The sequence below is a fragment of the Bos mutus genome, chromosome 7 (genome assembly GCF_027580195.1).
Source record: "Bos mutus isolate GX-2022 chromosome 7, NWIPB_WYAK_1.1, whole genome shotgun sequence".
In the NCBI taxonomy this organism is placed as follows: domain Eukaryota; kingdom Metazoa; phylum Chordata; class Mammalia; order Artiodactyla; family Bovidae; genus Bos; species Bos mutus.
This window is the reverse complement of record NC_091623.1, coordinates 26,301,153-26,326,133: the sequence shown is the minus strand read 5'-3', so window position 1 is coordinate 26,326,133 and position 24,981 is coordinate 26,301,153. Positions and strand designations below refer to the sequence as shown.

Genomic DNA, 24,981 nt, shown 5'->3' with positions numbered 1-24,981 from the left:
GTACGTCAAGGCTACATATGGTCACCCTGCTTAGTTAAATTTTATACAGAGTACATCTTGTGAAATGCCAGGCTGGATGAATCACAAGCTAGAATCGAGACTGAAAAGACAAATATCAATAACCTCAGATATGCAGATGACACCACCCTTATGGCAGAAAGTGAAGAGGAACTAAAGAGCTTCTTGCTGAAAGTGAAAGAGGAGAGTGAAAAGCCTGGCTTAAAACTCAACATTCAAAAAACTAAGATCATGGCATCTGGTCAAATAGGTGGAGAAAAAGTGGAAACTCTGACAGATTTTCCTTTCTTGGGCTCTGAAATCCCTGCAGATAGTGACTACAGCCATTAAAACACTTGCTTCTTGGAAGAAAAGCTATGACAAACTTAGCATATTCAAAAGCACAGACATCACTTTGCCATCAAAGGTCAGTCGAAGCTATGGTTTTTCCAGTAGTCATGTATGGATGTGAGAGCTGGACAACAGAAAAAGCACTGAGCACTGATGCTTTCAAACGGTGGTGCTGGAGAAGGCTCTGAGAGTCCCTTGGACAGCAAGGAGGTCAAACCAGTCAATTCTAAAGGAAATCAACCATGAATATTCATTGGAAGGACTGATGTTGAAGCTGAAACTCCAATACTTTGGCCACCTGATGCGAAGAGCTGACTCATTGGAAAGACCCTGATGCTGGCAAAGATCGAAGGCGGGGGGAGAAGGGGACGACAGAGGATGAGATGGTTGGATGGCATCACCGACTCAATGGGCATGAGTTTAAGCAAACTCTAGGGGATAGTGAAGGACAGGGAAGCCTGGTGTGCTGTAGTTCATGGGTCACAAAGAGTAGGACACGACTTAGCAACTGAACAACAGCAATACATATGTGAGATCATATGGTATTCGTCTTTCTCTGATTTATTTCACCCAGCACAATGTCCTCAAGGTCCATTCATGTTGTCACAAATAGTAAGATTTTATATTTTATGGCCAAATCATATTCCATTGTATGTGCATATACATATATATGGCATGTTTTCTTTATCCATTCATCCATGGATGGACACTGAGGTTATTCCCAAATCCTGAATATTGCAATGCTGCGATGAACACGGGAGTGCGGCTATCTTTTTGTGTTAGTATTTTCATTTTCTTCAGATAAACACCCAGAAGGGGAAATGCGGATCATACGGTAGTTCATTTCTGGTTTTTGTGAAACCTCCACACTGCTCCCGTGGTGGCTGTACCAGTTACATCTCTCCCAACAGTGCACAGTGTTTCTCCACATCCTCGCCAACACTTACTTCCTGTCTGTTTGATGACAGCCATTCTGACAGGCGTGAGGTGATACCTCATTGTGATGCTGATTGGCATTTCTTTGAAAATTAATGATCCTGAGCATCTCTTCATGTGCCTGCTTGCTTTCTGCATGTGTTCTTTGAAAAAAGGTCTATTCAGATCCTCTGAACAGTTTTTAACTGGCTTATTTGGTTTCGTTTTTTTTTTTTTTGGCTATTGAGTTACATGAGTTCTTCACATATTTTGGACACTAACCCTTTATCAGATATAGAGCTTGCAAATATTTTCTCCCAGTCAGTAGGGTGCCTTTTCATTTTGCTGGAAAGACCCAAATTCTTAACCCACTATTGTGTGGAGTTGCCTCTGTTTCTCAAAAGTCTTGCCCCCAAAATAACACATATGTGCTCGTTTCTATGCTACATAATTATCAAAGCATTTTTTTTTTTCAAAGAAAAAAGAGATATTTTTGTTAAGAGAAATTCTACCAGTTGTTAAAGATAATATAAATTTCTGTATCTCATCACAGCTAACACATCAACGTTCTAAATATTTTGCACATAATGGTTTTCACAATTATGCTTGAGAAATACAAGGCAGGATTCCCAAGTTTACTTCAGCAATTCACATCCAAAGTGAAAATAACTACATGACACTGTGTGAAGCTTGTTTTAAAAAAAGGTTTATTTGTTACAAAAGTGTTAAATACTAAAACTAAAAACATATAAATTCAGGTCAGGCTATATTAAAATACACACATACCCTTCTTTGCAAAATTATTAAAGACAGAATTAAACAGATGATTTAAATTAAATAAAATACGCGAGGACGTTTTGTCTGATTAGCTGTATCAGTGTAGTGTAGTTTTTAAAATTACAGTTGAGAAGTTCAGCTGTCCAGAAAGTCAAATTGACCTAATTCTTCAGTTTTCTGCTTTGACCCAACAGGAAACCACCATGCTGGATTAGACAGGGTCAATTTCTGTTAGGTTTCCAAAACCTTCTACAGTATACGCCTACTCTGCTACAATAATGAACACAGAGTAGTCAGAAGTATATAAAGGGTTATATAAGGTGAAAATCTGGCCCAGAAAGAAAAGGCCTTAGTTCTATTGATACTATACAGTATCTTCTCTAAATAAAATGACTGATAAATATATTGAAGCAGAGATCAGCACAAAGCATACATTCATCTAGAAATAATCTTTCAATTAGAAAAACTCTAAAAGAGAACTCATTTTCCAAGATAGTTTGTAAGTTTTTTTGTTTTTTTTTTTAAACCTCTTGTTATTTTAAATCGAGTTAATCCAAAGGTATTGAAGAGTCTAGGTTTAAAGACTAACTTGATTACTGTTCTGACTAGCACAGGAGACCTGTGACACTTGTGAGTCACTCGCAGGTGGCCAAGAACTTTCATAATCAGAACTACGTGCTCAATGCCACCAGAGCAGCAGCTCCCAAACCCAACTTTCACGTAGGTCCAACAACCTAGAAACTATCTATAGTCTACTGATGTGTTAAATAGTATTTTCAAGGAAATATTTTACTTTAGCACTTACATTTTTCAGTTTCCTAGATTAAAAGTTACTTAGACATAATGCTGTAATTAATGTAGGGGTAAAGATATGCTTATGAAAAGCAAAAGGCTATCATTACATTTTAAAAGGCCTTAAATGTGAATGAATTACTAAAAATCTACTTCAGTATTTATTCTTTACAATGTTAATCCTTGTCAAGTGTGGGAGTTGATTAATTCAAATGAATTAAATGCAAAAACTAAAAATGCATTCCAGTAATCTTTATCAACACAATCCAATTAAAAACAGGTTTCTTGTAAGATATTTGTAGGGGATTTTTTACTGTTTTATTCTGACGGTGTTGGCAAACATTCAAGAACTAACTATATAGCATTGTGTCTAATCTATGGCATAAGACTGTTTAAACAAACCTTAGAATAGGTGGGCAAAAAGTATGTGTATTCTAAAGTTACTGGAAATTAAAATAAAAATATATTCCAATACTTTATTACAGATGAAAAGGATGCTAACAATAAATAGTAATCTGGTTTTCCATCTCTCAGCTTGCAAGCTTCTGATGTAATTGTTTCTGCTGACATGTGATTTAAAAGAAACTATAATTCTGTCCTCTATCTTAGTACCTTTTTCTTTCCATGTAACAAGTCTTGATTTATATCCTTTCTTTGAACTTACAAGATAAAATCCTGAAGGACAAGATTCATGTTATTCTTCATTAAATACCCTTTCGGTCCACAGAGAGGATTCACATAGTTCAGAGAGAATTCACATAGTTCAAGCCACTGATGTCTTAATGTTAGTAAATACACTGAAAGAAAGAAAACTCTTGGGCCTTTGATTGCAAATTCTCTAGAAAGCATCTTTTCCTACGAGCATTTTCATAAATGCATATTAAAGTCACACCGGCCAGTCACTTTTACCAACATCCTGGTCTTAGAGAATGATCAGCAAAGTATTTATCTGTGTGGAGCCAGGACTCTGAATGTCTCAAAGTGAAGCCGACGTGACGCATTTCTCACTTGCCAGTTGAGGTGGCAGAGGAGAGAGGCCCTGGGTGGTACAGACTTCCCGGTGGGGGAAACCCCATGTGATCTCTTTCCTCAGTAAGCTTCCTTCTCTTTGCTTGATGTCAGTGCCTCTTTTCTGCTTTCAGAGAAGATAATGTTCTGAGCAAGACAACATACCCTGCGTGGAGATATGCATGATCTGCCAGTACAGAGTGAAAATGCAGGGCCCTCCTTCACACATGAATTTTAAGGTGGCAATCGCAGGGTAGTGGACCAAGCATGGTGCCCGTCTAAGCAGGGGGCCCGTGTGAGCACAAAGGCTACACAGCCACAAAGCCAGCCCTATACAGATTTCCTGGCTAATAAGAATCATGGAAGAGAGGCAAGGTGGGTCAGGTGGATTGTTCAGACAAAAAACACATTTTTTTTTTCATTATGGTTTGAACATTGTCACTTGATTTGGAATGAGGTGGCATTTCACGTTTAAAATCCCAGGAAAATTTCTAAGATCTCAGTCTGATCAGTCTTCTAGATTTCTCATTATAGAAACAGTCATACTGGGTCTTTAAATGGCCCTTATTTTAATAGCACAATTAATCAGATTATGAAATTTCTGCATTAATACTACATGATTTTTTAAAAATTTGAACATTTCTTAAATGGAAGGGGTATTCATATCACTAAACCAGTAAGGAATCTTGAAGGGAAAAGTAGCTGTACACAGCTTTATATGCTAGGGTGAAGTCTTCATTTTAACCTACAGTATACTTTGTTCCCTTTTAAGATCACAATAGTAGTTTTTTCCAACAAGATCTAATAAGCACGGTAAGCTGAATGGTGATTTTTTTAAACTCCCATATTGGTTTCGGTTGCAAGAATTCTCCTGGAACCCAGAAGTACCCCATTCTTCATAATAACAAGAAAAAAATGCATGTATATAAAAATTCCAGGTCACATTACTAAGCAACGACACTTCCGGGAGTGAATATATTTCCTGTATTCCGCAAGCTGCTTCAAGTACATAGTCGATGGCCATCTGTGCTTTTCAACAAAACTGCGTTCTTCCACTAAAAGTTTTAGAAAGAGAGTATTAATTGAATATATTTTATTTGGGATCAACTTTCAATATTAAGTATTGGTTTTGCATGCAACAGATGAGATCCACGCTCTGCTGTACACTTCCTCCCCTCCTCTCAATCAGTCATCAGGATTCACGCTACTCTGTGATTTACAATTACATACATCATGTCACTGCTTCATCAAGTAGTATTTGATTATGTCCTTTTTTTTTCTCTCCCCCAAGTAAGACTTCTTTTTCCCGGAGATAAAGGACTTTGTGTTTTTCATTTAGTTTTCTCTGTCACTAACTCAACCTTCCAAACTCTGAAGTCCTCTCAATTCTTTTTCCCTCTGCTCCTAGACTTCGTCTTTCACTCTGCTTTCTCTAGTTTTGATGAAGCACAACTTTTATTAGCTTCCTGAAAGGGGGGCAAGCATAAAAAGTATTTTTGAGACCTTGTTTGTGATGAAGCATCTTACACTCAACAGATCATCTGGTCTGGTATGGAATCTTCCCTCAGTATGTTGAAGACAGTACTCCATTGCTTCCTAGTTTTCAGGGTTGTTAAGAACTCTACTACCATGCAGATTCACAGTCGCTGATAAGTCATCTGTGGGTTTTTTTATTCTATGAACATTTAGATTTTCCTATTTATAAGTCGGTGTTCCTGCACAGCCCAATCATGGACCTTGTTCATTCATTAAGCTGAGCACTTAGCGGAGCCTTTTAATATGCTGACTTCGTTTCTTCAGTACTGGGGTAACTTCTATTATGTCTTTGATAATTTCCTCCTCAGTGTTTTTTCCTTTCTTCCTGTATTAACTTCTATCACCCAGATACTTCACTCCTGCATTGAGCCTCTGACTTTTTTTTTAAACCCTTTTTCTCCTGTCTCTTTTTGTCCTACTTTCTAGGAGATTTCCTTACCTTGACTTCTCTACTCGTTTATTTATTTAGTTGTTTGGTTGTTCTGTTATGGTTTTTTTTTTTTTTGCTATCCTATTCTAATTTTCAAGAGCAACTTCTTGTTCTTTTATCGTTTTCTTTAATTATGCTAAGATACATGTAACATAAAATTTACCACCTTAACTATTTTAAAGTGTACAGATCAGTCATGTTATGTACATTCACATTGTTGTCAACCAATCTCCAGAACTCTTTTCATCCTGCAAAACTAAAACTCTACACCCATCAAACATCAACTCCTTGTCCCCCTCCCCACATCCCAGCAACCATTATTCTACACTCAGTCTCTATGAATGCTGTTTCTCTTTTATAACATTCTATCTTTGTTTTACAAACATGTATCTCTTATTCTTTGCAGATATTAATGGTTGGGTGTTTTTTTTTTAAGATTTCCTCTACTCTTTGTTCCTATAAATTCCCTTTCTTCTATTTTTCTTCATTTTGTTTTGGTATTCATCTTTCCCATTGGACGACAGAGGATGAGATGGCTGGATGGCATCACTGACTCGATGGACATGAGTCTGAGTGAACTCCGGGAGTTGGTGATGGACAGGGAGGCCTGGCGTGCTGCGATCCACGGGGTCGCAAACAGTCGGACATGACTGAGCAACTGAACTGAACTGAAGAGTGCCTCAAATATCAGTTGATCCTCAGTTAACCTCTTCATATTTAAAAGTGAAATGCTAGAAAACTGTTTGGAAGTCTGTGGGGCATGGGCAGGACTTGCTGACTGGTGAAGAGTCAAAGTGGCAGTCAATACCTGGCTGCCCAAACTCTAGAACCTGAGACGGGAGGAGGCTGGAGGCTTACTGCCTAATGTGCGCACTTGCACGCGATCCCTATGTTTTCAGTCCAGCTCCTTGCCCCAATCTCAGCTACACTCTGAGTTTATGATCCTCTAGCTTTTTTGGTTTTAACTTTTCCAGGAATAAACCCCCGATTCTTGTGATGACGAGGGAGCAGTTCCCTGCCTGGGTGGGACAGAGCATAGCAGAAGCATTCAGCTAGCTCTGCGGCTTTCAGCCCCAAGTCTCATTTTGCTTTCTGAAATACCAGGTCTCGCAAATTTTTAAGGCTTTACAGTATTCTGCTGGCTGGATCAGCTTGTTTCTCGTCAGTATTCCCTTCTGTGGGCATTTAGGTTTCCTTCTGCTAAGCCAGTTTCCACTTCTCCATCTACTGTTTGTCTCCATCTATTATAATTTGGATTAGCAAGGTCCTGATCCAGGCTGTGGGGCCTAGCTGCTCAGGGAAATTAATTGTACATTTCAATAGGAAGCAAAGGTGATATAAGACTGCTGCCTCAGTTAACATTAAAGAAGAGAGAGAGAAGAAATTTATCGTAGATGAGCTCTGGTAGCCAGCAAAAATCAAAACAAGATCAAAAAACCTGTTATAATATATAACATAATACTGAGATAAATTAAACAGAATAATGAATTCATAAGTGCCAAGGGTAACATATTCCTGTGCACTGCTGTTTGCTTTCCTACGAATCTGGTATGTAAAATACACCTAGTATTTAACGAGCTCTTTCACTGAGTTATGATGTATCGGCGGCAGCATTAACGTAAGATCTTTTCCAGTCTCACTTTTCAATTTCTAAACACCTCTAATGAAGAAAAATTCGCAGGTAAGAGAAAACATTTCTTATAATTCCAATAATAATCTGGTAATTTTTGAGGCTGAAAATGAGCCATTCTTTACGTAAGCTGTAAAGGGACTGTGACATGAAGCCTTTCAAGTTCAAGGGACCATGTGAAGTAGGCCAAGAGTTAGGCATCTGGGAAGAGAGGAGACTGGGGCACCGTGTCAGATACACGTGCAGTCATGCTCCATTCCAGGGTGTGGCCAGCTCGGAAGACGGGCCCAGAAGCACCAAATCTTCCAACTTTTCAAAAGAAGCCAGAAATTTCAATTCTTAAAATGTGACACGTTACAGTGTTTAAATATTGACACTAAAAGAAGTTATAATACCATCTGGTAGAAATAAGATCCTTGGGCAAGTTATATTCAACCCACAGACTTGTCAGTTTGTGACTGCTGATACAGGCCATCAAATTCTCCCTTATACACAGGGGCTTTTTTTTTTTTTTCTCTGCCCAAGAGGACATATCACAACAGGTCCTAGATGTGAACAGGCACCACTGAATCAGAGCACTCAGGATACTATTTTTATTTCCATCAAAGGAACATTAGACAGTCACTGACATAGTCTTGTGTTCTTACCCTGCCTTCTCAAATTACACCCTGGAATCCTGCTTCTCACTATGCCAGGTGGTCATAACATGCTTAATAGGCAGTTGTATAAATAATAAAATAAAATAAAAATGAATAACTCAAAGGACTCAGAGAACATCTTTCTCCCTAAGTTGCAATGGTACTCCATGGGTATCCTGTTCGTGCATGCTCAGTCGCTCAGTCATGCCCAACTCTTTGTGACCCATGGACTGTAGCCTGCCAGGCTCCTCTGGCCATGGGATTCTCCAGGCAAGAATACCGGAGTGGGTTGCCATGCCCTCCTCCCAGGGATCTTCCCGACCCAGGGATTGAACCCACATCTCTTATTAAGCCTCCTGCTTTGGCAGGCATGTTCTTTACTGCCAGCGCCACCTAGGAAGCTGTATCATACCTCTATGCAGAACAGTAATCGGAAAATCATCTTGTCTTTCACGAATGAAGTTGACTTAAGGTGACTTATAGGTGGCCCAAAAATCAAAATGTCCATTTATTTCATTTTTAATTGCCTGATTAAAGAATAACTGTGTAAGAATGCCCCCTACTAACAGCAAGGGGATGTATGCCTTATGTTTAAGAATGAACTCTGGTTCTTACACAAAGTAAACAGCAAATATCTACTGTTCCTGCTATGATGTGTTATGTTCCTCTCCTGCACTGTTAAGATTCTATGAAAGAGGCTCCCAACAGGCATCCAGTGTGTGCTGACTGGCTGAACACATCTGCCCAAAACTGACTGTGTGTTTCTTGGTTTCCCTAACTATGCGATGAATAGGTGAATGAAAACAAGAGAGGTGGACATCTAGCATCAGATTCTCTTTTACAAGCCAATTTTTACATAGAATTCTAAGATTTCCACAGGTAAAAAGGGAAGTACTCTGGATGAAGGTGGCTGGCAGGAGTTCAACAACAAGCTCTGGCCCCTACCCCTCCCTCCTCTCTGCTACCCACCCCACTCCCGCCCACCTCGCAAGACCTTTGGCCATTGCCAGGGAGATTTCTCTGCTTAGCATCTCAAACTACTTGATTGGGAGACCTTTACCTTCTCCTTTTTATCAATAACTTGATTGCTCCTTGACTCTTTTCTAGGCAATAACATGAGCGAACCACTGTATCTAAACTGACTACCTTGATGACTCTTCTATTTTCATTTTCTTTCATCTTACGCAGCACTCAGAAGCTCACCGTTTGACTGGTTTTAATCTCTATAATTTACCTTAAAAGATCACATTAAGTATACCCTTTGCTCAGTAAACTTTGCAACGCTCTTTGATCAATAAAAAAATTATTATTGCCAAGTAATATGATGGATGTATACAGGGACAGGAGATAACCAGTACAAGTCGGGGTAAATTTTTCTTTATAAGAAGAGAATTTAAAAAGCTGAACTATTTAAATGTCGTTTCTGACTTAGATGGTTAAAACCAAATCTCATTTATCACAACCAAATACCATGTGAGGCCACTTTACCTAATTCACAAAAAAACGCATTTAAAAATGGATGGGAGCTACGAAACCAGCATTAGAACGTGTCTTGTGCAACACAGGTCAAGCTTCTTATGAAACACAGGTATTATAAGAATCCTCATTACCACACTGTATACTTAAAGGGAATGTCTCACACTGACTTACTTTTTAAAAACTACTATTCCTACAAATTATGTCTCAAATCTAAGAAAAAGAGTATCATTGTCCCCAAAAAACATTAATTAGCAATCTACCTGAAAGATCCTGAAATTCAGGCTTTTGACTGAAGATGAGGTAGTTAGTGGCGATGAAATGAAGCAGCCAGGTTGAGAGGCAATCAGAGTGGTGAAACTGCAAGAAAAATGTAAAGGGAAATAATATTGTACATAATGACCATCAACATGATGATTCGATCGAGGGAATGGTCCAGGAGAACTCACAGAGGGCCCAATTCCATGTTTAATGTGTCTGGACACGATGCAACCTTCAGCCCACTCTGACAGCAGGCAGGAAAAGGGAGCCTTACTAACAAATCATAATAAAATCACATCAATAAAGAAACCAAATCGAATGAAGAAACAGTTATGGTGGCCACAGGAGCTTAAAGGCTTTTAAGCAGATGCATGACTACATCTGTGTGTAACAAAGTCTACTGGAGATTCTTGAGGATTTTCATTTCAGCTTTTCATCTAAGGTCATGGCCTTCACGAACTACACTTCTATCTGTGTGGCAGAGAGGTGATCAGAGTTAATAAAGGTATACACTTGGCCATATCTCAACAAATTCACCTGCAGAGAAAACCAAAGAATATTCTGAGGAGGGAATGTCATCAATCTAAGGGTATTGGTTTTAACATGTAAGTATTTCTGTGAGGTTATGGATGAATGGCTGCTTATAACTGGCATGTACGTTGCACTGAGCAGGATTTCCAGCACATTTATCATCCTGAGTTCCAAAAGTTAATAACAGGGAAACTCAGAAACTTGGCCATGACATCATCACCTTGGTGCCAACCCAGTGACACCTCCAACCCATGACTAATCCATCCAACCTCGCAATTCGGATTACAGTAATTTGCTGCAGGCAACTTTGGAATGCGAGGCTTTCAATGTTACTGTGGTAAAATATGCGTCACATGAAACTTACCATTTTAACCACCTTTAAGTTTGTACAATTTGTTGGCATTAAGTATATTCACATCATTGTGCAACCATCACCACTGTCCACTTTCAGAAATTTTTTATCATCCCAAACGGAAACTCTGTACTCATTAAACAATAACTCCCCCTTTGTCCTAACCCCCGTCTCTGGCAACCACTGCTCTATTTTCCCTGAGTTTGGCTATTCCAGGTAGTTCATATAGGTTATACAAAATTATGTACTGTTTGTCTTTTTTCTGACTGATTTATTCTACTTTATTCTATAAGGTCCCTGAGGTTCATCCATGTGGCAGCATGCATTAAAACTTCATTACTTTTTAAGGAACAAAACTGGGTCATTGGCAGTGATATGGATGAATCTAGTCTGTCATACAGAGTGAAGTAAGTTAGAGAAAAAAAATCAAAGATCATATATGAATGCATATATATGGAATCTAGAAAAATGGTACTGATGAAGCTATTTGCAGGGTAGGAATAAAATGTAGAGAACAGACGTGGACACATGGGGGAAGAGAAGGTTGAGATGAATAGGGAGATTAGGACTGACATATACACACCACCATGTGTGAAACAGATAGCTGGTGGGAAGCTGCTATATACCACGGGAAGCTCAGCTCGGTGCTCTGTGATGACCTAGGTGCTCTGGGATGGGGTGTGGGGGATGGAGCTCAAGAGGGAAAGGGATATATATATCCATATAGCTGATTCATACTGTTGCGCAGCAGAAACTAACATGACATTGTAAAGTGACTATACTCCAATTAAAACACACACACACACGGGTTTCCCAGGAGGCACCACTGGCCTGCCAATGCAGGAGATGCAGGAGACCCAGGTTTGATCCCTGGGTTGGGAAGATCCCCTGGAGGAGGAAATGGCAACCCACTCCAGTGTTCTTGCCTGGAAAATTCCATTGACAGAGGAGCCTGGTGGGGTACAGTCCATGCGGTCGCAAAGAGTCAAACATGACTGAGCGACTGGGCACACACACACACACACACATGTCATAATGTACGCAAACTTCGTTCCTTTTTAAGGCTGAGTAATATCTCACTGCATGTATCGCATCTGTTTAATCCATTCATCTGTTGATAAAAATTTAGGTTGTTTCTACCTTTAGGCTAAATATATTAATAGATCTCTTAAGTGAAAGTCGCTGTCATATCCAACTCTTTGCCACCCTATGGACTGTAATCCATTGAATTCTCCAGGCCAGAATACTGGAGTGGGTAGCCATTCCCTTCTCCAGGGGACGGTCTCAATCCAGGGGATGGTCTCAACCCAGGGATCAAACCCAGGTTTCCCACATTGCAGGCAGATTCTTTACCAGGGAAGCCCAAGAATACTGGAATGGGTAGCCTATCCCTTCTCCAGTGGATCTTCCCCACCCAGGAATCAAACTGGGGTATTCTGCATTGCAGGTGGATTCTTTACCAACTGAGCTATCAGGGAAGCCCTAGCTCTCTTTGAGATAAGAGAATGACTACCCACTCCAGTATTCTTGTTATACTCAAAAATAGTATATAAGCAAGAATACTGGAGTGGGTAGCCATTCTCTTCTCTAGGAGATCTTCCCAACCCAGGGATCAAACTTGGGTCTCCTGAATTGCAGGCAGACTCTTTACCATCTGAGCTGTCAGGAAAGCGCATGTAAGCAGTAACTAATACTACATTGAAAACAGATTTGTAATCTCAAATCTTGAAGAAACTCAAGTACCACTCTTTTTAAGTTATAATGTGGGTATATTTTAACATGTAAATTCAAATGTCCCTCTGATTTTAATTATGTTGGCGTTGTTCATTTGCTAAGTTGAGTCCAACTCTTTGAGACCCCATGGACTATATCCTGCTAGGCTCCTCTACCTATGGGATTTTCCAGGCAAGAATACCGGAATGGGTTGCCATTTTCTCCTCTAGGAGATCTTCCTGACCCAGAGATTGAATCCATGTCTCCTGCATTGACAGGTGGAATCTTTACCTCGGAGACACCAGGGAAGCCCTGATTTTAATTATACAAAATCGGAATTTTTGAATTATAAGAGATTTTATAGTTCATTTAATACTATATCACATTTTAACAATCTTTTTTCACTTTATGTTTTCACTGATTAGAACACTGCCTACAGGCTGTGACTTCAAGAGAGAGGGAGATCACAGAAATGAATAGCTGGCTATTAAAAGCATGGTTCAAGGGCAGAATTTTATTTTTGAACAAGATTTAAGATTTTATAATTATGGGCTCTTGGCAAGAAATGAAATGCATCCCACTGGAAAAACTACATTTTGGGAAGAATATACACTGACTCGAGAGGACAGTTCAAACTGAAATAAATAATGGAATTTGTAAAGACATTTAAAAAAATACCATAAAGCAAATGCTACAGCATTTAACAGCCCTGTGAAGAATAGTAATGATGGAGAAAGTACCCCTCACCCCCAGCAAACTCACAAGGAAACTGTCAAAAACAAAAATGGTGGCTTGAAGAAACCAAATATCAATGCACAGATTACAAGAAGTTGAACGTAACACTTTAATATGAGAGTAAATAGGACTTCATAGGAGTCACCAAAGTCTGCCAAGATAAGGTTTAAAGGAGAGGAGGAATAGGGCATCTCTACCTCGATCCAAAGGAACTGATCTGATTAGGGGCCGGGGAGGGGAGCCTTTGTTGCACGTTAAGATTCCAACCTGACGGAAATATATGAATCTGAAGGTACAATCATGGTAAAGAACTGAGAGAGGTTAGAGGAAAGTTCCAGCAGAAGTGAGACAGAGAATACCAAATCTTCTTGTCTGTACCAAAACTGCGGATGATGTGGGACTTCCCTGGCGGTCCAGCGGCTAAGACTCCACGTTCCCAATACATGGGGCCCGGATTCAATCCCTGGTCAGAGAACGAGACCCGACAAGCTGCAACTAAGACCCGACACAGCCAGAATAAAGAAATATGTTTTAAAAAATAAGTAATCATCTCCTGCCTAAAACTCTTTGTGACTCCTTTCTCTATTAAAATTTTTTTAAAAGTATGAATGATGTTTTCCTGATATACAATACAAAACCGGCAGAGATGATAGAGGGATTGCAAATTTCAATTATTCAGAGAGCCACTAGAAGGCTAATTGTGCCAAAAGACAGAAGTCAGAGACGCAACGAGGGAAAGGTCAACCAAAGTCTGACCAACAGATGAACTGGCTGGCAAAGCTCAACCTCAACCTAGGAACTTCAAAGAGAACTGGGAAGAAAACTGATCCTTTTTCTGATTCATGTTGGCAAATTAGGGACTGCCAGGAACAGACTAAAGGAAAACGAGCGAAAGCAGGCTTAATGCTAGCAAACAGAAAAGTCTTCAGAAACGGTAAAATTCAAGCAGAGTTGGTGTCTTAGACTTTAAAAATTCAAGGGGAAAAATAAGGATACTACTCACACAGTCAGAAACTGCACATTCAGGGAAAATAGGTCAGGAAGAATTTCTGACAATACAATCATAATTCTCACGAGGAACCGTGTGGTGTGTGTGTGTGTGTGTGTGTGTGTGTGTGTTGGGGAGGGGCACTTAAAGAAATCAATGCAACCAAGCAGAGAGTTCTCTTATGCGTGAACTATATAAAAGGTACTACAAGATAAGGAAAACAAAGCTTGTGCACATTTTTTTTTAAAGTATGAAAGACTTGTTAGAATGTATGAAAATGATACATCAAAAATGAATGTGAAAATGCTAGAAAGGATAAAAAAGAAATTTTAACCTAAATCTAGAGAATAGCTATCAATCCCAAGCTCAATGTAATTATATTTCAAAGACAGATAAAGGTTAATCTCTTCTTTAAAATTTGTTTTTCCTGTAATATTAAATACATCTGATCTGAGGACTTGATTATGAGAGAAATGAAAAATAGCTATGGAGATAATAAGAGAAGACCTAGATGCTTTAAATGAATTCCCTTCCATTCCCAGAAATGGACACAGGGATTAATGAATTCATCTCAGCACGGAGGCTGGAGAAGGAATGGCAACCCACTCCAGTGTCCTTGCCTGGAGACATCCAGGGACAGAGGAGCCTGGCAGGCTGTAGTCCATGGGGTCGCAGAGTCACTCATGACCGAGTGAGTGACACCCAGAGCACGGAGGTAAGCTTTGAGTTGTCAGAGAGTCAGTCCTTTGCCCCCTTATGTGGCTCTGTCTTAGTAACTTGGATGACGACAAACTTGTCATATTTTCCTAATTCTGGATGTCAAAGTTGATAGGGACAACCAATATGTTGTATGCCAGATAACATTTCACAAAGTCCTGATCATCTGTTATGATGGACCAAATACATTCTTGTGAAAAACAGAAGGTTCAGCTTAATGTAAGTCCAGAGTCGATCACTGTGCCCTGACGGCTGTCTCAGGGCAGGCCATGGAATACTAGAGTAACTCCTCACACTTTGAGACACTTCAGTGAAAGATGCTTGAAGGAACTGACAAGTCCGTCAACACCTCCGGCAAACAAGCGGAACTGTAAAACATGCTCATGAAGTGAACAGGCATACGGAAGAATGAAGGAATGAACAAATAAACGAGTTCAGACTAACCATCTCTTATCAGTATGTATGAATCATCCAGTGTCGAAGAGAACGCCTAGAAAAAAGCCCTGAAGGAGTGAGTCAGCAATCTAAACGATGACTCCATTTTTCTCTCAGGAATCCTATGATGGGATCATTTGAGGGAAATTCAAGGGAAGTTCTATTTTCTCTACTGCCTGTACAGAGCTATACAGCATCACACACGACTGACGCGAACAAGGACCACCATTCAGTTGGGAAAATTCCATATTGGCAACTATCTCCTTCGAAAAGCATTGCTCAAAAACACCATGCTCCGAATTATCTGCAGATGTGTTGTCAGGGCACATTTACTCATGTAGCCAAATTTCCAAACTAATTTTCATCAGTGAAAAAGTGAAACTGAAGTCACTCAGTCGTGTCCAGCTCTTTGCGACCCCATGGACTGTAGCATACCAGGTGCCTCTGTCCATGGGATTTTCCAGGCAAGGGTACTGGAGTGGATTGCCATTTCCTTCTTCAATTTTTTTTTTTCCATTAATTTTCATTAGTTCGTAAGGGTAATGGAACTCTTGAGAAACAAACAAAAAAATGTTTGAAGTAATATAATTTTTTTTTTTTTTTTTTTGGAAAAATCAACCAACCAGAAATGTAGGGGCCAATTACCTTGGCTTTTTTGAGCAGGTCGACTATGTCGAGGTTCATGGACGCCAGCTCCCGGCTTGGCATGCTCTGCAGCTGGGTGATGATGAAGAGCTCACAGATGTGCTGCAGTCTGGACACCTGGTACATCTCCGCACAGATCAGGAGGCACATGGCCTGGAAAATGCCAGCTGACGCAAGGAAGGCAAAGAAGAGAGAATGGGCAATAATAACACAGTCTCCTTTCTGACCTAGCCACAGAACAACAGCAAAAACGAAGAAGTGCTGACTGTACCAAGCAGTGTCAAAGAGAATGCCTAGAAAAGGCCTTGAAGGAGTTGAGTCTGCAGTCTAAACGATGACTCCGTTTTAAGTGGAATTCATTCACGCTTTTGGACTCAGAAGTGAACCTGTTGTTGTTGTTGTTTTTAATTCTCCAGAGAAAGAGATTCTACCGTTGCCCTTAATAACCAACTCCAGGGCTAATGGGCAATTCTGTCTGTTAGCTATACTAAATCCTTGCGATTTTTTCTTCTGGCTTGGGTTTGTTTGGCTTTTATTGTGGTAAAATAAACGTAACACAAAGTTTTAAGTTAAACAGAACATTACGTTTTAAGTGCTTAGTTTAGTGGCATGAAGTATATTCACATTGGTGAGTAATCACCGCCACTCCCTTCTCCAAAACTTTCTTCTTCCTCAACTGACACTCTGTACCCATTAAGCACTAAAATATCCCCCTTCCTTAAACCCCTGCAGTCACCCAGGTTTTTTTTTTTTTTTTTTTTTAAAACACTTCTCTGTATGTTGAATGATTTTTTTCATGTAATTCTTTCTTGTCCCTCTTTAAATGTAGCAAGGAACCAAGAATAGTGTATATAATAAATATTTATCAAAATGAACAGATTATTTTCCTTTCTGCAATCTCCCAGTGCAAATATTCCAGTATGCAGGTTAACTTTCTGTTTATTCATTTTGACTCATTTCCCCCTCACACTTCACCTTTTACCATTTTTAAAGTATTTTGTCTTACAGTTTTGCTGCTTTTATGAGCATTTTTTCCTAATTAGTAAGATAAAACTTAAAATCCAAAGCTTCGATTACTCTAGTGAGAGGGCGACTGAGAAAACAAATTTCCTTATTATTCCAAATCCACTCAAATATTTTAATATACAAATTTTTCCAATACCAAAATAATAAAATACCCAGTAACAGACATTCTGATGAGAATCAACGCTTTCATTTTTACTAAACAGCAATGATAAGCCAGTCTCTAACACTAACGACTGTAACTGACTCCAGAACATTCTATAGATGGCTGCAAGACCAGAACTGATTCAATTAAAAGAATTTTCTGTCCTGGAATTTCTAAAACTTTTCACTAGAGGGCTCATGACTTATTTAAAACTCAGGAGATTTCAATAACAAACATTTCTGAATGTAAAACTAAAGCAGTCAGCCTGAAGAGAGGTATGGTCTGAAAGGTGTATTTCCTTTTTATATTGGCAGGGTGCCTGGCCTGGTCCTGGTAACCAAGGCCTCAGGCTCCTGGACTCCACCACTGGGGCTTATTCTGGTTGTATCTGCAGCGGGAGCCATCTGGTGGTCAAAGGATAAAAAAAAACTAGTTAAAGGGGGCTTCCATGCCTGCATCCCAAGGCTCCGGGTCTGTGGCAAGGATTCTGCAGTTTATGTAAAATGCCTCCAGGTCCAGGGAACCTGCAAAACCTGGTCCACTCTGCAGCTGCCACAGACAGTTCCCAGTCAACAGTCGGTGAACAGGGAAATAAATCCTACAGTCCACTGGGCATTCTAAACCACTGAAGAAAAGTTTTTGGATAAGTCTGCTTTAGGAGAGTATGATGTTACTCTTCCATACTGCAATAGATCTTGCCTACTGGACTTTTCTAATTAAACTGATATTTTGGCTTCCCTTGTGGCTCAGCTGGTAAAAAAAAGGCAGCATTTTTAGTATTAAAAGTTGGAAAAAGGCCATCCTCTGGGCTAGAGTGACAACCACAGGAATCTCAGAATATTGAAATTTCTTGAAAGTGCCTCAATCAGAAGTCAGAGCCATAAAAGTGGCTGCCCAACCCTATTCTCCTCATGAAAGCACAGTGTTCTGGGGAGCTCTCCGCCCTAACCTGCGGCAGTGGAGTAGCCGCTGAGTACCATGAGACCCCTCCACCTCAGAGGGCCTGCCATGATCAGCGTGCTGTCGGCGCTGCGGAGACACGTGAACTTATCCCAGGGTCTGAGAGCCCACAAGAGGCACCCAATCACCACTCCTGCACTTGAACTGACTATGAAAATTCTCTGTTGTCCCAACATCACCTCCACCTGCTTGGCACATTCCATGATGTCAGCTCCCACAAACCTTAAATGAAAAGAGGTTTCATAGAAAGCAATGTCTCAAAATGGATTATCAGGAAAGAAAGAATTATGAGATTCTATTTAACATGTGCTTGTTGCTTAGGTCTTGTGTCCAACTCTTTTGCGACCCCATGGAGTGTAGCCCCCGCCTCTGGCTCCTCTGTCCATGGGATTCTCCAGGCAAGAATACTGGAGTGGGTTGCCAATTTCCTTCTCCAGGGGATCTTCCCGACCCAGGGATTGAACCCATGTCTCCTGCATTGTCAGGCAGATTCCTCACCACTGAGCCACGAGGCAAGCCCAACAAAGGAGAAAAGGGCAGTAGAGGATGAGATGGTTAGGTAGTATCACGTCCACTCAATGGACATGAATCTGAGCAAAGAGAAGGCTGGGAGACAGTGGAGGACAGAGGAGCCTGGCGTGCTACAGTCCATGAAGTCTCAAAGAGTTGGACATGACTTAGAGACTGAACATCATCATCATCTAACGTGTATAATGGCTCACCTGGGCAACAGGAGTCTGTATATAGATATTCCAAGAATGACAAGAAAGTCTCTTTGGAAACACCATAAACTGGAATCAGAACACTCTTTGCTTCCATGTAATTCCCATTAAACATGGCTGCCATCACTTCACACCGGGCCACCAGGATGGCCCTGTGGGCCGGCACCGTCGTACCTGTAAAGTTCAACAGGGAAACAAAGCTAAGGGCCATAAGCTTGCTGAGTTCCTGTTCTAGCAATTTTCCTTCTAATCAGAATGGTACTGCATTAGGCATAGCTAAGCTGATATTCAGAAACCAGATGTGAGGGTGATTAAAAGTCAGAGACTTTTTAGTTTTTTAAATAAATTGAAAAATTAAGAGAGTTCAAAAGTTGGCTTTGAAAGGAACAATTTGCAAGTCAGGCAATTATTTGTTACTTAGTTTTTATTTCCTGAAGCTAGAAACACTGAAATGAAATATTTTGCTACATGTTTTTATAACAAAACATCTATTCCTCTACAATTGGCTTGAAATACCACTACCCACCCCTGCCCAAGTGCCCTCCCAAGGAAACACAGCCATTACTCACAGTACAGTCTTGGCTGGGCTTCCATGTATCAGAAACAGGAAAATAAATCATGCTTAGACTAAGCAGTTCATAGATCACAGCAAGAATGGCAAGGGAAACTCTTGTGGGGCCAAAGGCAACATTTCAGACTTCATGGAAAATTCAGAAGAGGATGGATGATCTAGTCCCCCGCTTCCTCCCTGTCACAGTACCTCCACAGGGAACCTCCCCTTCCTAGATGAATAAGGCCTGCATGTGGGAGGGCCAGGGCTGCTTTAAAGTTTAAAGGCCCCTCAGCATATATCTTCCCTGGTGGCTCAGAGGGTAAAGCATCTGCCTGCAAGGCGGGAGACCTGGGTTTGATCCCTGGATCGGGAACATCCCCTGGAGAAGGAAATGGCAACCCACTCCAGTACTCTTGCCTGGAGAATCCCATGGATGGAGAAGCCTGGTGCAGGCTACAGTCCATGGGGTCGCAAAGAGCTGGACACAACTGAGTGACTTCACTTTTCACTTTTCAGCCTATATGCCTCACTGAAGCACATGAAACTGAACTGACTCTCCAGAGAAACTTGCTAAGCCCTCCAACTACCATGCCAAGGGACCACGGCTGTTGCAGACGGGACTCAGCTAGCCTGGGGCTCACCATTCCCACCTCCTGAGGAAACCACGAACCTACAGCCAGCCTTCAGCTCAGTCTAGATCAGATCAACAGATCGCCATCAAGCATCTGCCACGTGACAACCACCACGTTTGGAATGAATGTACAAAGGTGAGAAATATGGAGCTACCTCGCTTTGGAGGCGCCAAACTTTTATTACCTTTCTGTTGTTTGTTTAAATTAATTTATTTTAATTGGAGGCTAATGACTTTACAATATTGTGGTGGCTCTGCCATACAGTGACATGAATCAGCCACGGGTGTACATGTGTCCGCCATCCTGAACCCCCTCCCGATCCATCCCCAGCCCATCCCTCTGGGCTGTCCCAGTGCTGAGTGCCCGTTTCATGCATCGAACTTGGACTGGTGATCTGATTCACATATGGTAATACACACATTTCAGTGCTATTCTCCCAAATCATTCCGACCCTCGCCTTCTCCCATAGAGTACAGAAGTCTGTTCTTTATATCTGTGTGGAGACGCCAAACTTTTAGTTTGGTGGAAGACACCACAGCCAGTGTGAGTGACAAAACTCTCCCCCTCCAGAAAGTAGCTCTATGAGCCAGACTACTCTGCCCTGCCCACAAGTCTGCATCCGGCAGCCCCCAAATCTCATACTTCTCAGGGGCATATATTCTTCTCCAAAATATTTAGTTACTGGGTTCTTCATGCTCTTTAATATCCAAGCACAACATCTTCTGGCTCAGAAAAAAAGAGGAAAAAAGTTCCACGTAAGCCTAGTGCTTTCTCCAAAGCCAATAGCCCCTCAGGATCCACATGCGATGCACGACAGCGCCAGTTCTGTGCTCACTGCCCGGCACCCGCGCAGACCCATCTCCCGTGCGTGCAGGGAGAAGTCTTAGGAGTTCTCCTGCCAGGTCCCCACACCTACCAGCAGGCAGCCTCCCTTCCTGACCCCCTCTCTGACTTTCAGTCACCCGCCCTCAGTGTTACAGTGTCCATCGGTCGGGGGGTGACCAGTTTCCACAATGAAAGTGTGCTGGATGTATGTGTACACAGCAATTAACAAAGAATTCAAATAGGCAATGCAATTTGACTTCCAACTTGAAGATTCTAAAATCTTAAATAAGGAGCCATGAAAAAAGAAAAAAAATAGGAGTATGGCTTAAATAAACAATTTGGGGTAAGCAGAGGAATTTAAGATTGGCAAAAAAAAAAAAAAAAAAAACACCTAGTAGACAGAAGTAGATGGGAAAGAAACTTAGGTAACCTTGAAACTTGAACAGAAACTTCCTGTTGATAACTGTGGTTACAATGGAGTTACAAAACCAAGAACAGAACACGCAGGGCCTTCAGGCATTTTCAAGGCCCACTTCAAGCTTGGAATTGAGTTTGAAAAATCACTACACCTCCAATCAAGAAAATATCCATTTCTGTTTCTCACTCTTTCAAACTACTGTTTTGGTGTTATAAATTGTTCTACTGTGAGACTGTAATACAATACCTCAGTACAGCCACATTTTTAAACACTGTGTGTGTGTATATATATATATATATATATAAAAGCAAAGTATAAAACATGCTAAATGAAAATAATGTAGTGATTATTTACACAACAGCAATAGGCTAGAGCTGAAGAATTACAGGGGGAAAAAGACATTAGTTTTCTAGTTAACAGATAAATATGTCCTTTGAAAACATCAAGACCTAAAGTAACTTTCCTTTGTAGTATTAAATTGTTACTTTTTTTTTTTTTTCAGGAAAGTTTTAAGAGTGAAACAACAGTTAAAGCCCAGTTTCTAGTAACTTTGCACAGATTATCAAGGATCCTTATTTTTATTACATACTAAAATACTACATTTTTCATACCTTCTTCACACTACTTGCCAAGTTTCAAAAATGAAATTTTTAGAATCATTCTTTTGTTTTATCCTGAAAACAGGAAACTTGTCTAGCTCAAGAGAGGTTCAGAATATGTACTAAGTAAACAAGACAGAATGTAGCTCTGTAATAGTATTTTTCATAAGGCACAGATTCAAATGTCAAAAGGAAACATATCTTTCTACATCATATCCAAAAGTTTACTGTGACTAGTTTTATTTAATGGAAAAAGACACAAACTTACATACACACTGTATACATTTATATATTTGTATATGTGTACATTTGATGACTATTTCAGTCATAGTTTTATATCTCATGTCAACTCCAGTCAGTTGTCAGTGATGTCTGAACAGTTTTTAAAAAGGATTTGCTGCAGCCCTGGATTCAGCACAGAAAACCACAGTGTGGTCTGCCTATGAGGCCTCTAAATGTGCCTTTCCACGCACCATCACCTCCATCCTCACGACCAGTCACCCTCTCCCAGGTAGAAACTAGCATCCCCGTTTCACAAGTGAGGAAACAGAGGATCTGAAAAGCAAAGTAACACAGCCAAACCTATTAAATAGTAAAAATGCTTCCAAGCAAAACCCTGACCTGCTCTGTCACTACCGTCTCATCAAGCTTAACACTAGAAAGGACCTTTTAGAATCAACATGATTGACGGTCTTCACTTTGCAAATGAAAAGACTCCAGGAGGACATACGGAGGACCGGCCCAAGGATACATACACACTGTCTGGAAAGCAAAGCCAAGGCTGGAGCTAGGGCTGCAGACCCTCCCCAGGGCAGTGACCACGGCTCTAGGAGCTGCCCTCCCCACACGCCTCAGAGCTAGGCGGCCTCTCTCCCAGTGGATGGCAGAGGTCCCGCTGGCCCCTGCTTTCACCCATTCCTGCTCCTGTCCACTCCTGGCTCCCTTGGGGGCCTCAGGTGTTGAGCTGAGGAGGCTACAAAGGGCATTAGAGCAGCTGCCACGTGGTATCCGAAGGCATTACGGGGGCTCTTCAGGTCCGGCTGCTCCCACGGTGGGGTACAAGCAAGTGCCTGCGAAGGGTCGGTGGGTGGGATCACCGAAGAAAAGCAGGCTATGAGAATGTTCTCTGTATCACTGCCCTCTCTCCTCTCAGTGTAACATATATTTTCATGCATTGCACACTCCCCATGAAACTCTTTTCAACAGGTTACACTAAAATAATAGTGTAAAATATTAAAATAATATTTTACTATATTATTGTAAAATAATATCTTACACTATTATTTAATAATATTTAAAAATATTATTTTAAAATAACATTGCAAAATAATATACAATATTATTAAAATAATACTGCAAAATAATAGTGTATAATAATTGGTGTCAGTGCCTCCTATGCAAATTATAAGGAAATTTGGTCAACTGTGAGCCTACTTTTCTCCGAATCCCTTTTTACATAATTTCAAGGTCACTGACTGTCCCATTCTCAGTAGCCCATACTCACACTGCAGCTACTAGCAGCCGCTTACCCAAAGGCACCTTGGAAAGTTTCCAATTCAGTTTGTCTTGGCAAGTGACCAGAGTTAAAAGCAAAACAAATCCTTCTGGTGAACATTTTTTAAAAGTAAGGTACTATTAGCTGCCGTACATTTCTACCATAAAATTAAATTAAATCTTCCTTTTAGTAACAGCCCACCTGAAAGTGTACTTAATTCATTGGAAACAACTTTCCTAATTAAAGGTATTTCACAATTCATTTTTAAGACTATGCTTTCAATCTACTAAAGTGACAAAGTATCCAAGCGAATAACAATAATGGGCATTAAAAGGGCTCATCTTTATTAAAATTAGGGAGCATTACTTTCCAACAGAGCTAAAAAGCAGCAATTGCTCTGAGTGTCATTAAGAAGTAAATGTAGTGATAACTACAGACGCCTGATGTAAGCCAGGCTTGACCCTAAGCAAGAGTAGTTCCTTTTGCTCAATTAAAAAGGAAAAGAGCTGAAAACATAAACTAGACGTAATGTTAAATGTTGAGGGGGCTAGTTTCAAATGATTTAAAAACTACGACCTTAAAGAAATACACAAACAAAATACACAAGTGGGTGATCTGTAACATCGGTCTATCCCCTGCTAGTCCCTAAAAGTTAACGAAGCACTGGGTAACAGTAACAACAAACTAAGGAAAATATAAATTCATTTTCTTATTTTAATAAAATATTTCATTTCCCTAGAAAATGAAATTTTCTAGAAACTGTAGAAATTTGTAGAAATTCAAGTACTATTAACCTACATCCTACAATAGAGAATAGTCATTCCTTCACCCAAAATACTCGAAATTGAAACAGAAAGTTAAAACAAGAAATTAAAACAAATGATGAACTTTGTAAAAACTGAACCGTACCTTGTATTTCGAAGACAACATCAGCAAGCATTGGTTTATTAAGGAAAAACTTGAGGGAAGTGTTATAAAACCACAGAGGTTTTCTGGCTTGATAGGTTTTGCAGTTTCTTAGGCAATTAAACTATAAGGAGAAATAAAAATACGAGAGGAAATATTATACAATATGCGTTGATAATCTGCTTAGAGAACGTGGAAATCTCTGCTGTCTAAAGGAGTAATGATTACCCCCTCTATGGCATCTCTGGTCACAGCTTTCATGGAAACCTGCCCTCGAGAACTACATCTGCTACCTGTCGAGAGCACCAGTGCACTACGCAGCACTCACAGCAGCGAAGGAGCTGGCTAAGTGAAGAGTCTGCAACTGACGATGAGGGGCGCTGAAGCCCACGGACCTCTGTCGCCTGGGAAACAGACAGCAGTAGCCCGGCCCCATATGAACGCCTAGTAAAACGTGTTCGCATATACAACCTGCTTGTCTATTCACTAGTTACGAAAATATATACACAGAATTTAATTTGCAATTAAGAAAACACACATATTTTTCACCGATCACATCAAGTTCTACTGCTCACTAGATTCAACGTTAATACACCTGGGAGTGAGGAACTAAGGCATCTTGATCTACAACCTTATAATCCCAAATATCTCTCCTGCCCACAGTCCCGATGGCTGGAATCTATCAGAGGCTGCCTGCATCTCTCATCTGGAGCTCTAGAAACCCTGTCCCATGACCACACAGATCTGTCCTCTCCCAACTCCTAGCTGGAGCCTCC

At 40.4% G+C, this 24,981-nt stretch overlaps 1 protein-coding gene across 1 annotated transcript in view; it reads right to left on the bottom strand.

The window, feature by feature from the left end:
* Positions 1-1,956: 1,956 nt before the first annotated feature.
* RHOBTB3 (Rho related BTB domain containing 3) overlaps positions 1,957-24,981 on the bottom strand; it is a 58,736-nt gene continuing 35,711 nt past the window's right edge. The window contains exons 8-12 of the mRNA XM_070373155.1: positions 24,209-24,329; positions 18,778-18,951; positions 15,928-16,094; positions 9,814-9,910; positions 1,957-4,895 (exon numbers count right to left, since the gene is read on the bottom strand). Of these exons, the coding sequence (XP_070229256.1) occupies positions 4,780-4,895; positions 9,814-9,910; positions 15,928-16,094; positions 18,778-18,951; positions 24,209-24,329 (675 nt within the window). The 3' untranslated portion in view covers positions 1,957-4,779. The remainder of the gene's footprint in view (positions 4,896-9,813; positions 9,911-15,927; positions 16,095-18,777; positions 18,952-24,208; positions 24,330-24,981) is intronic.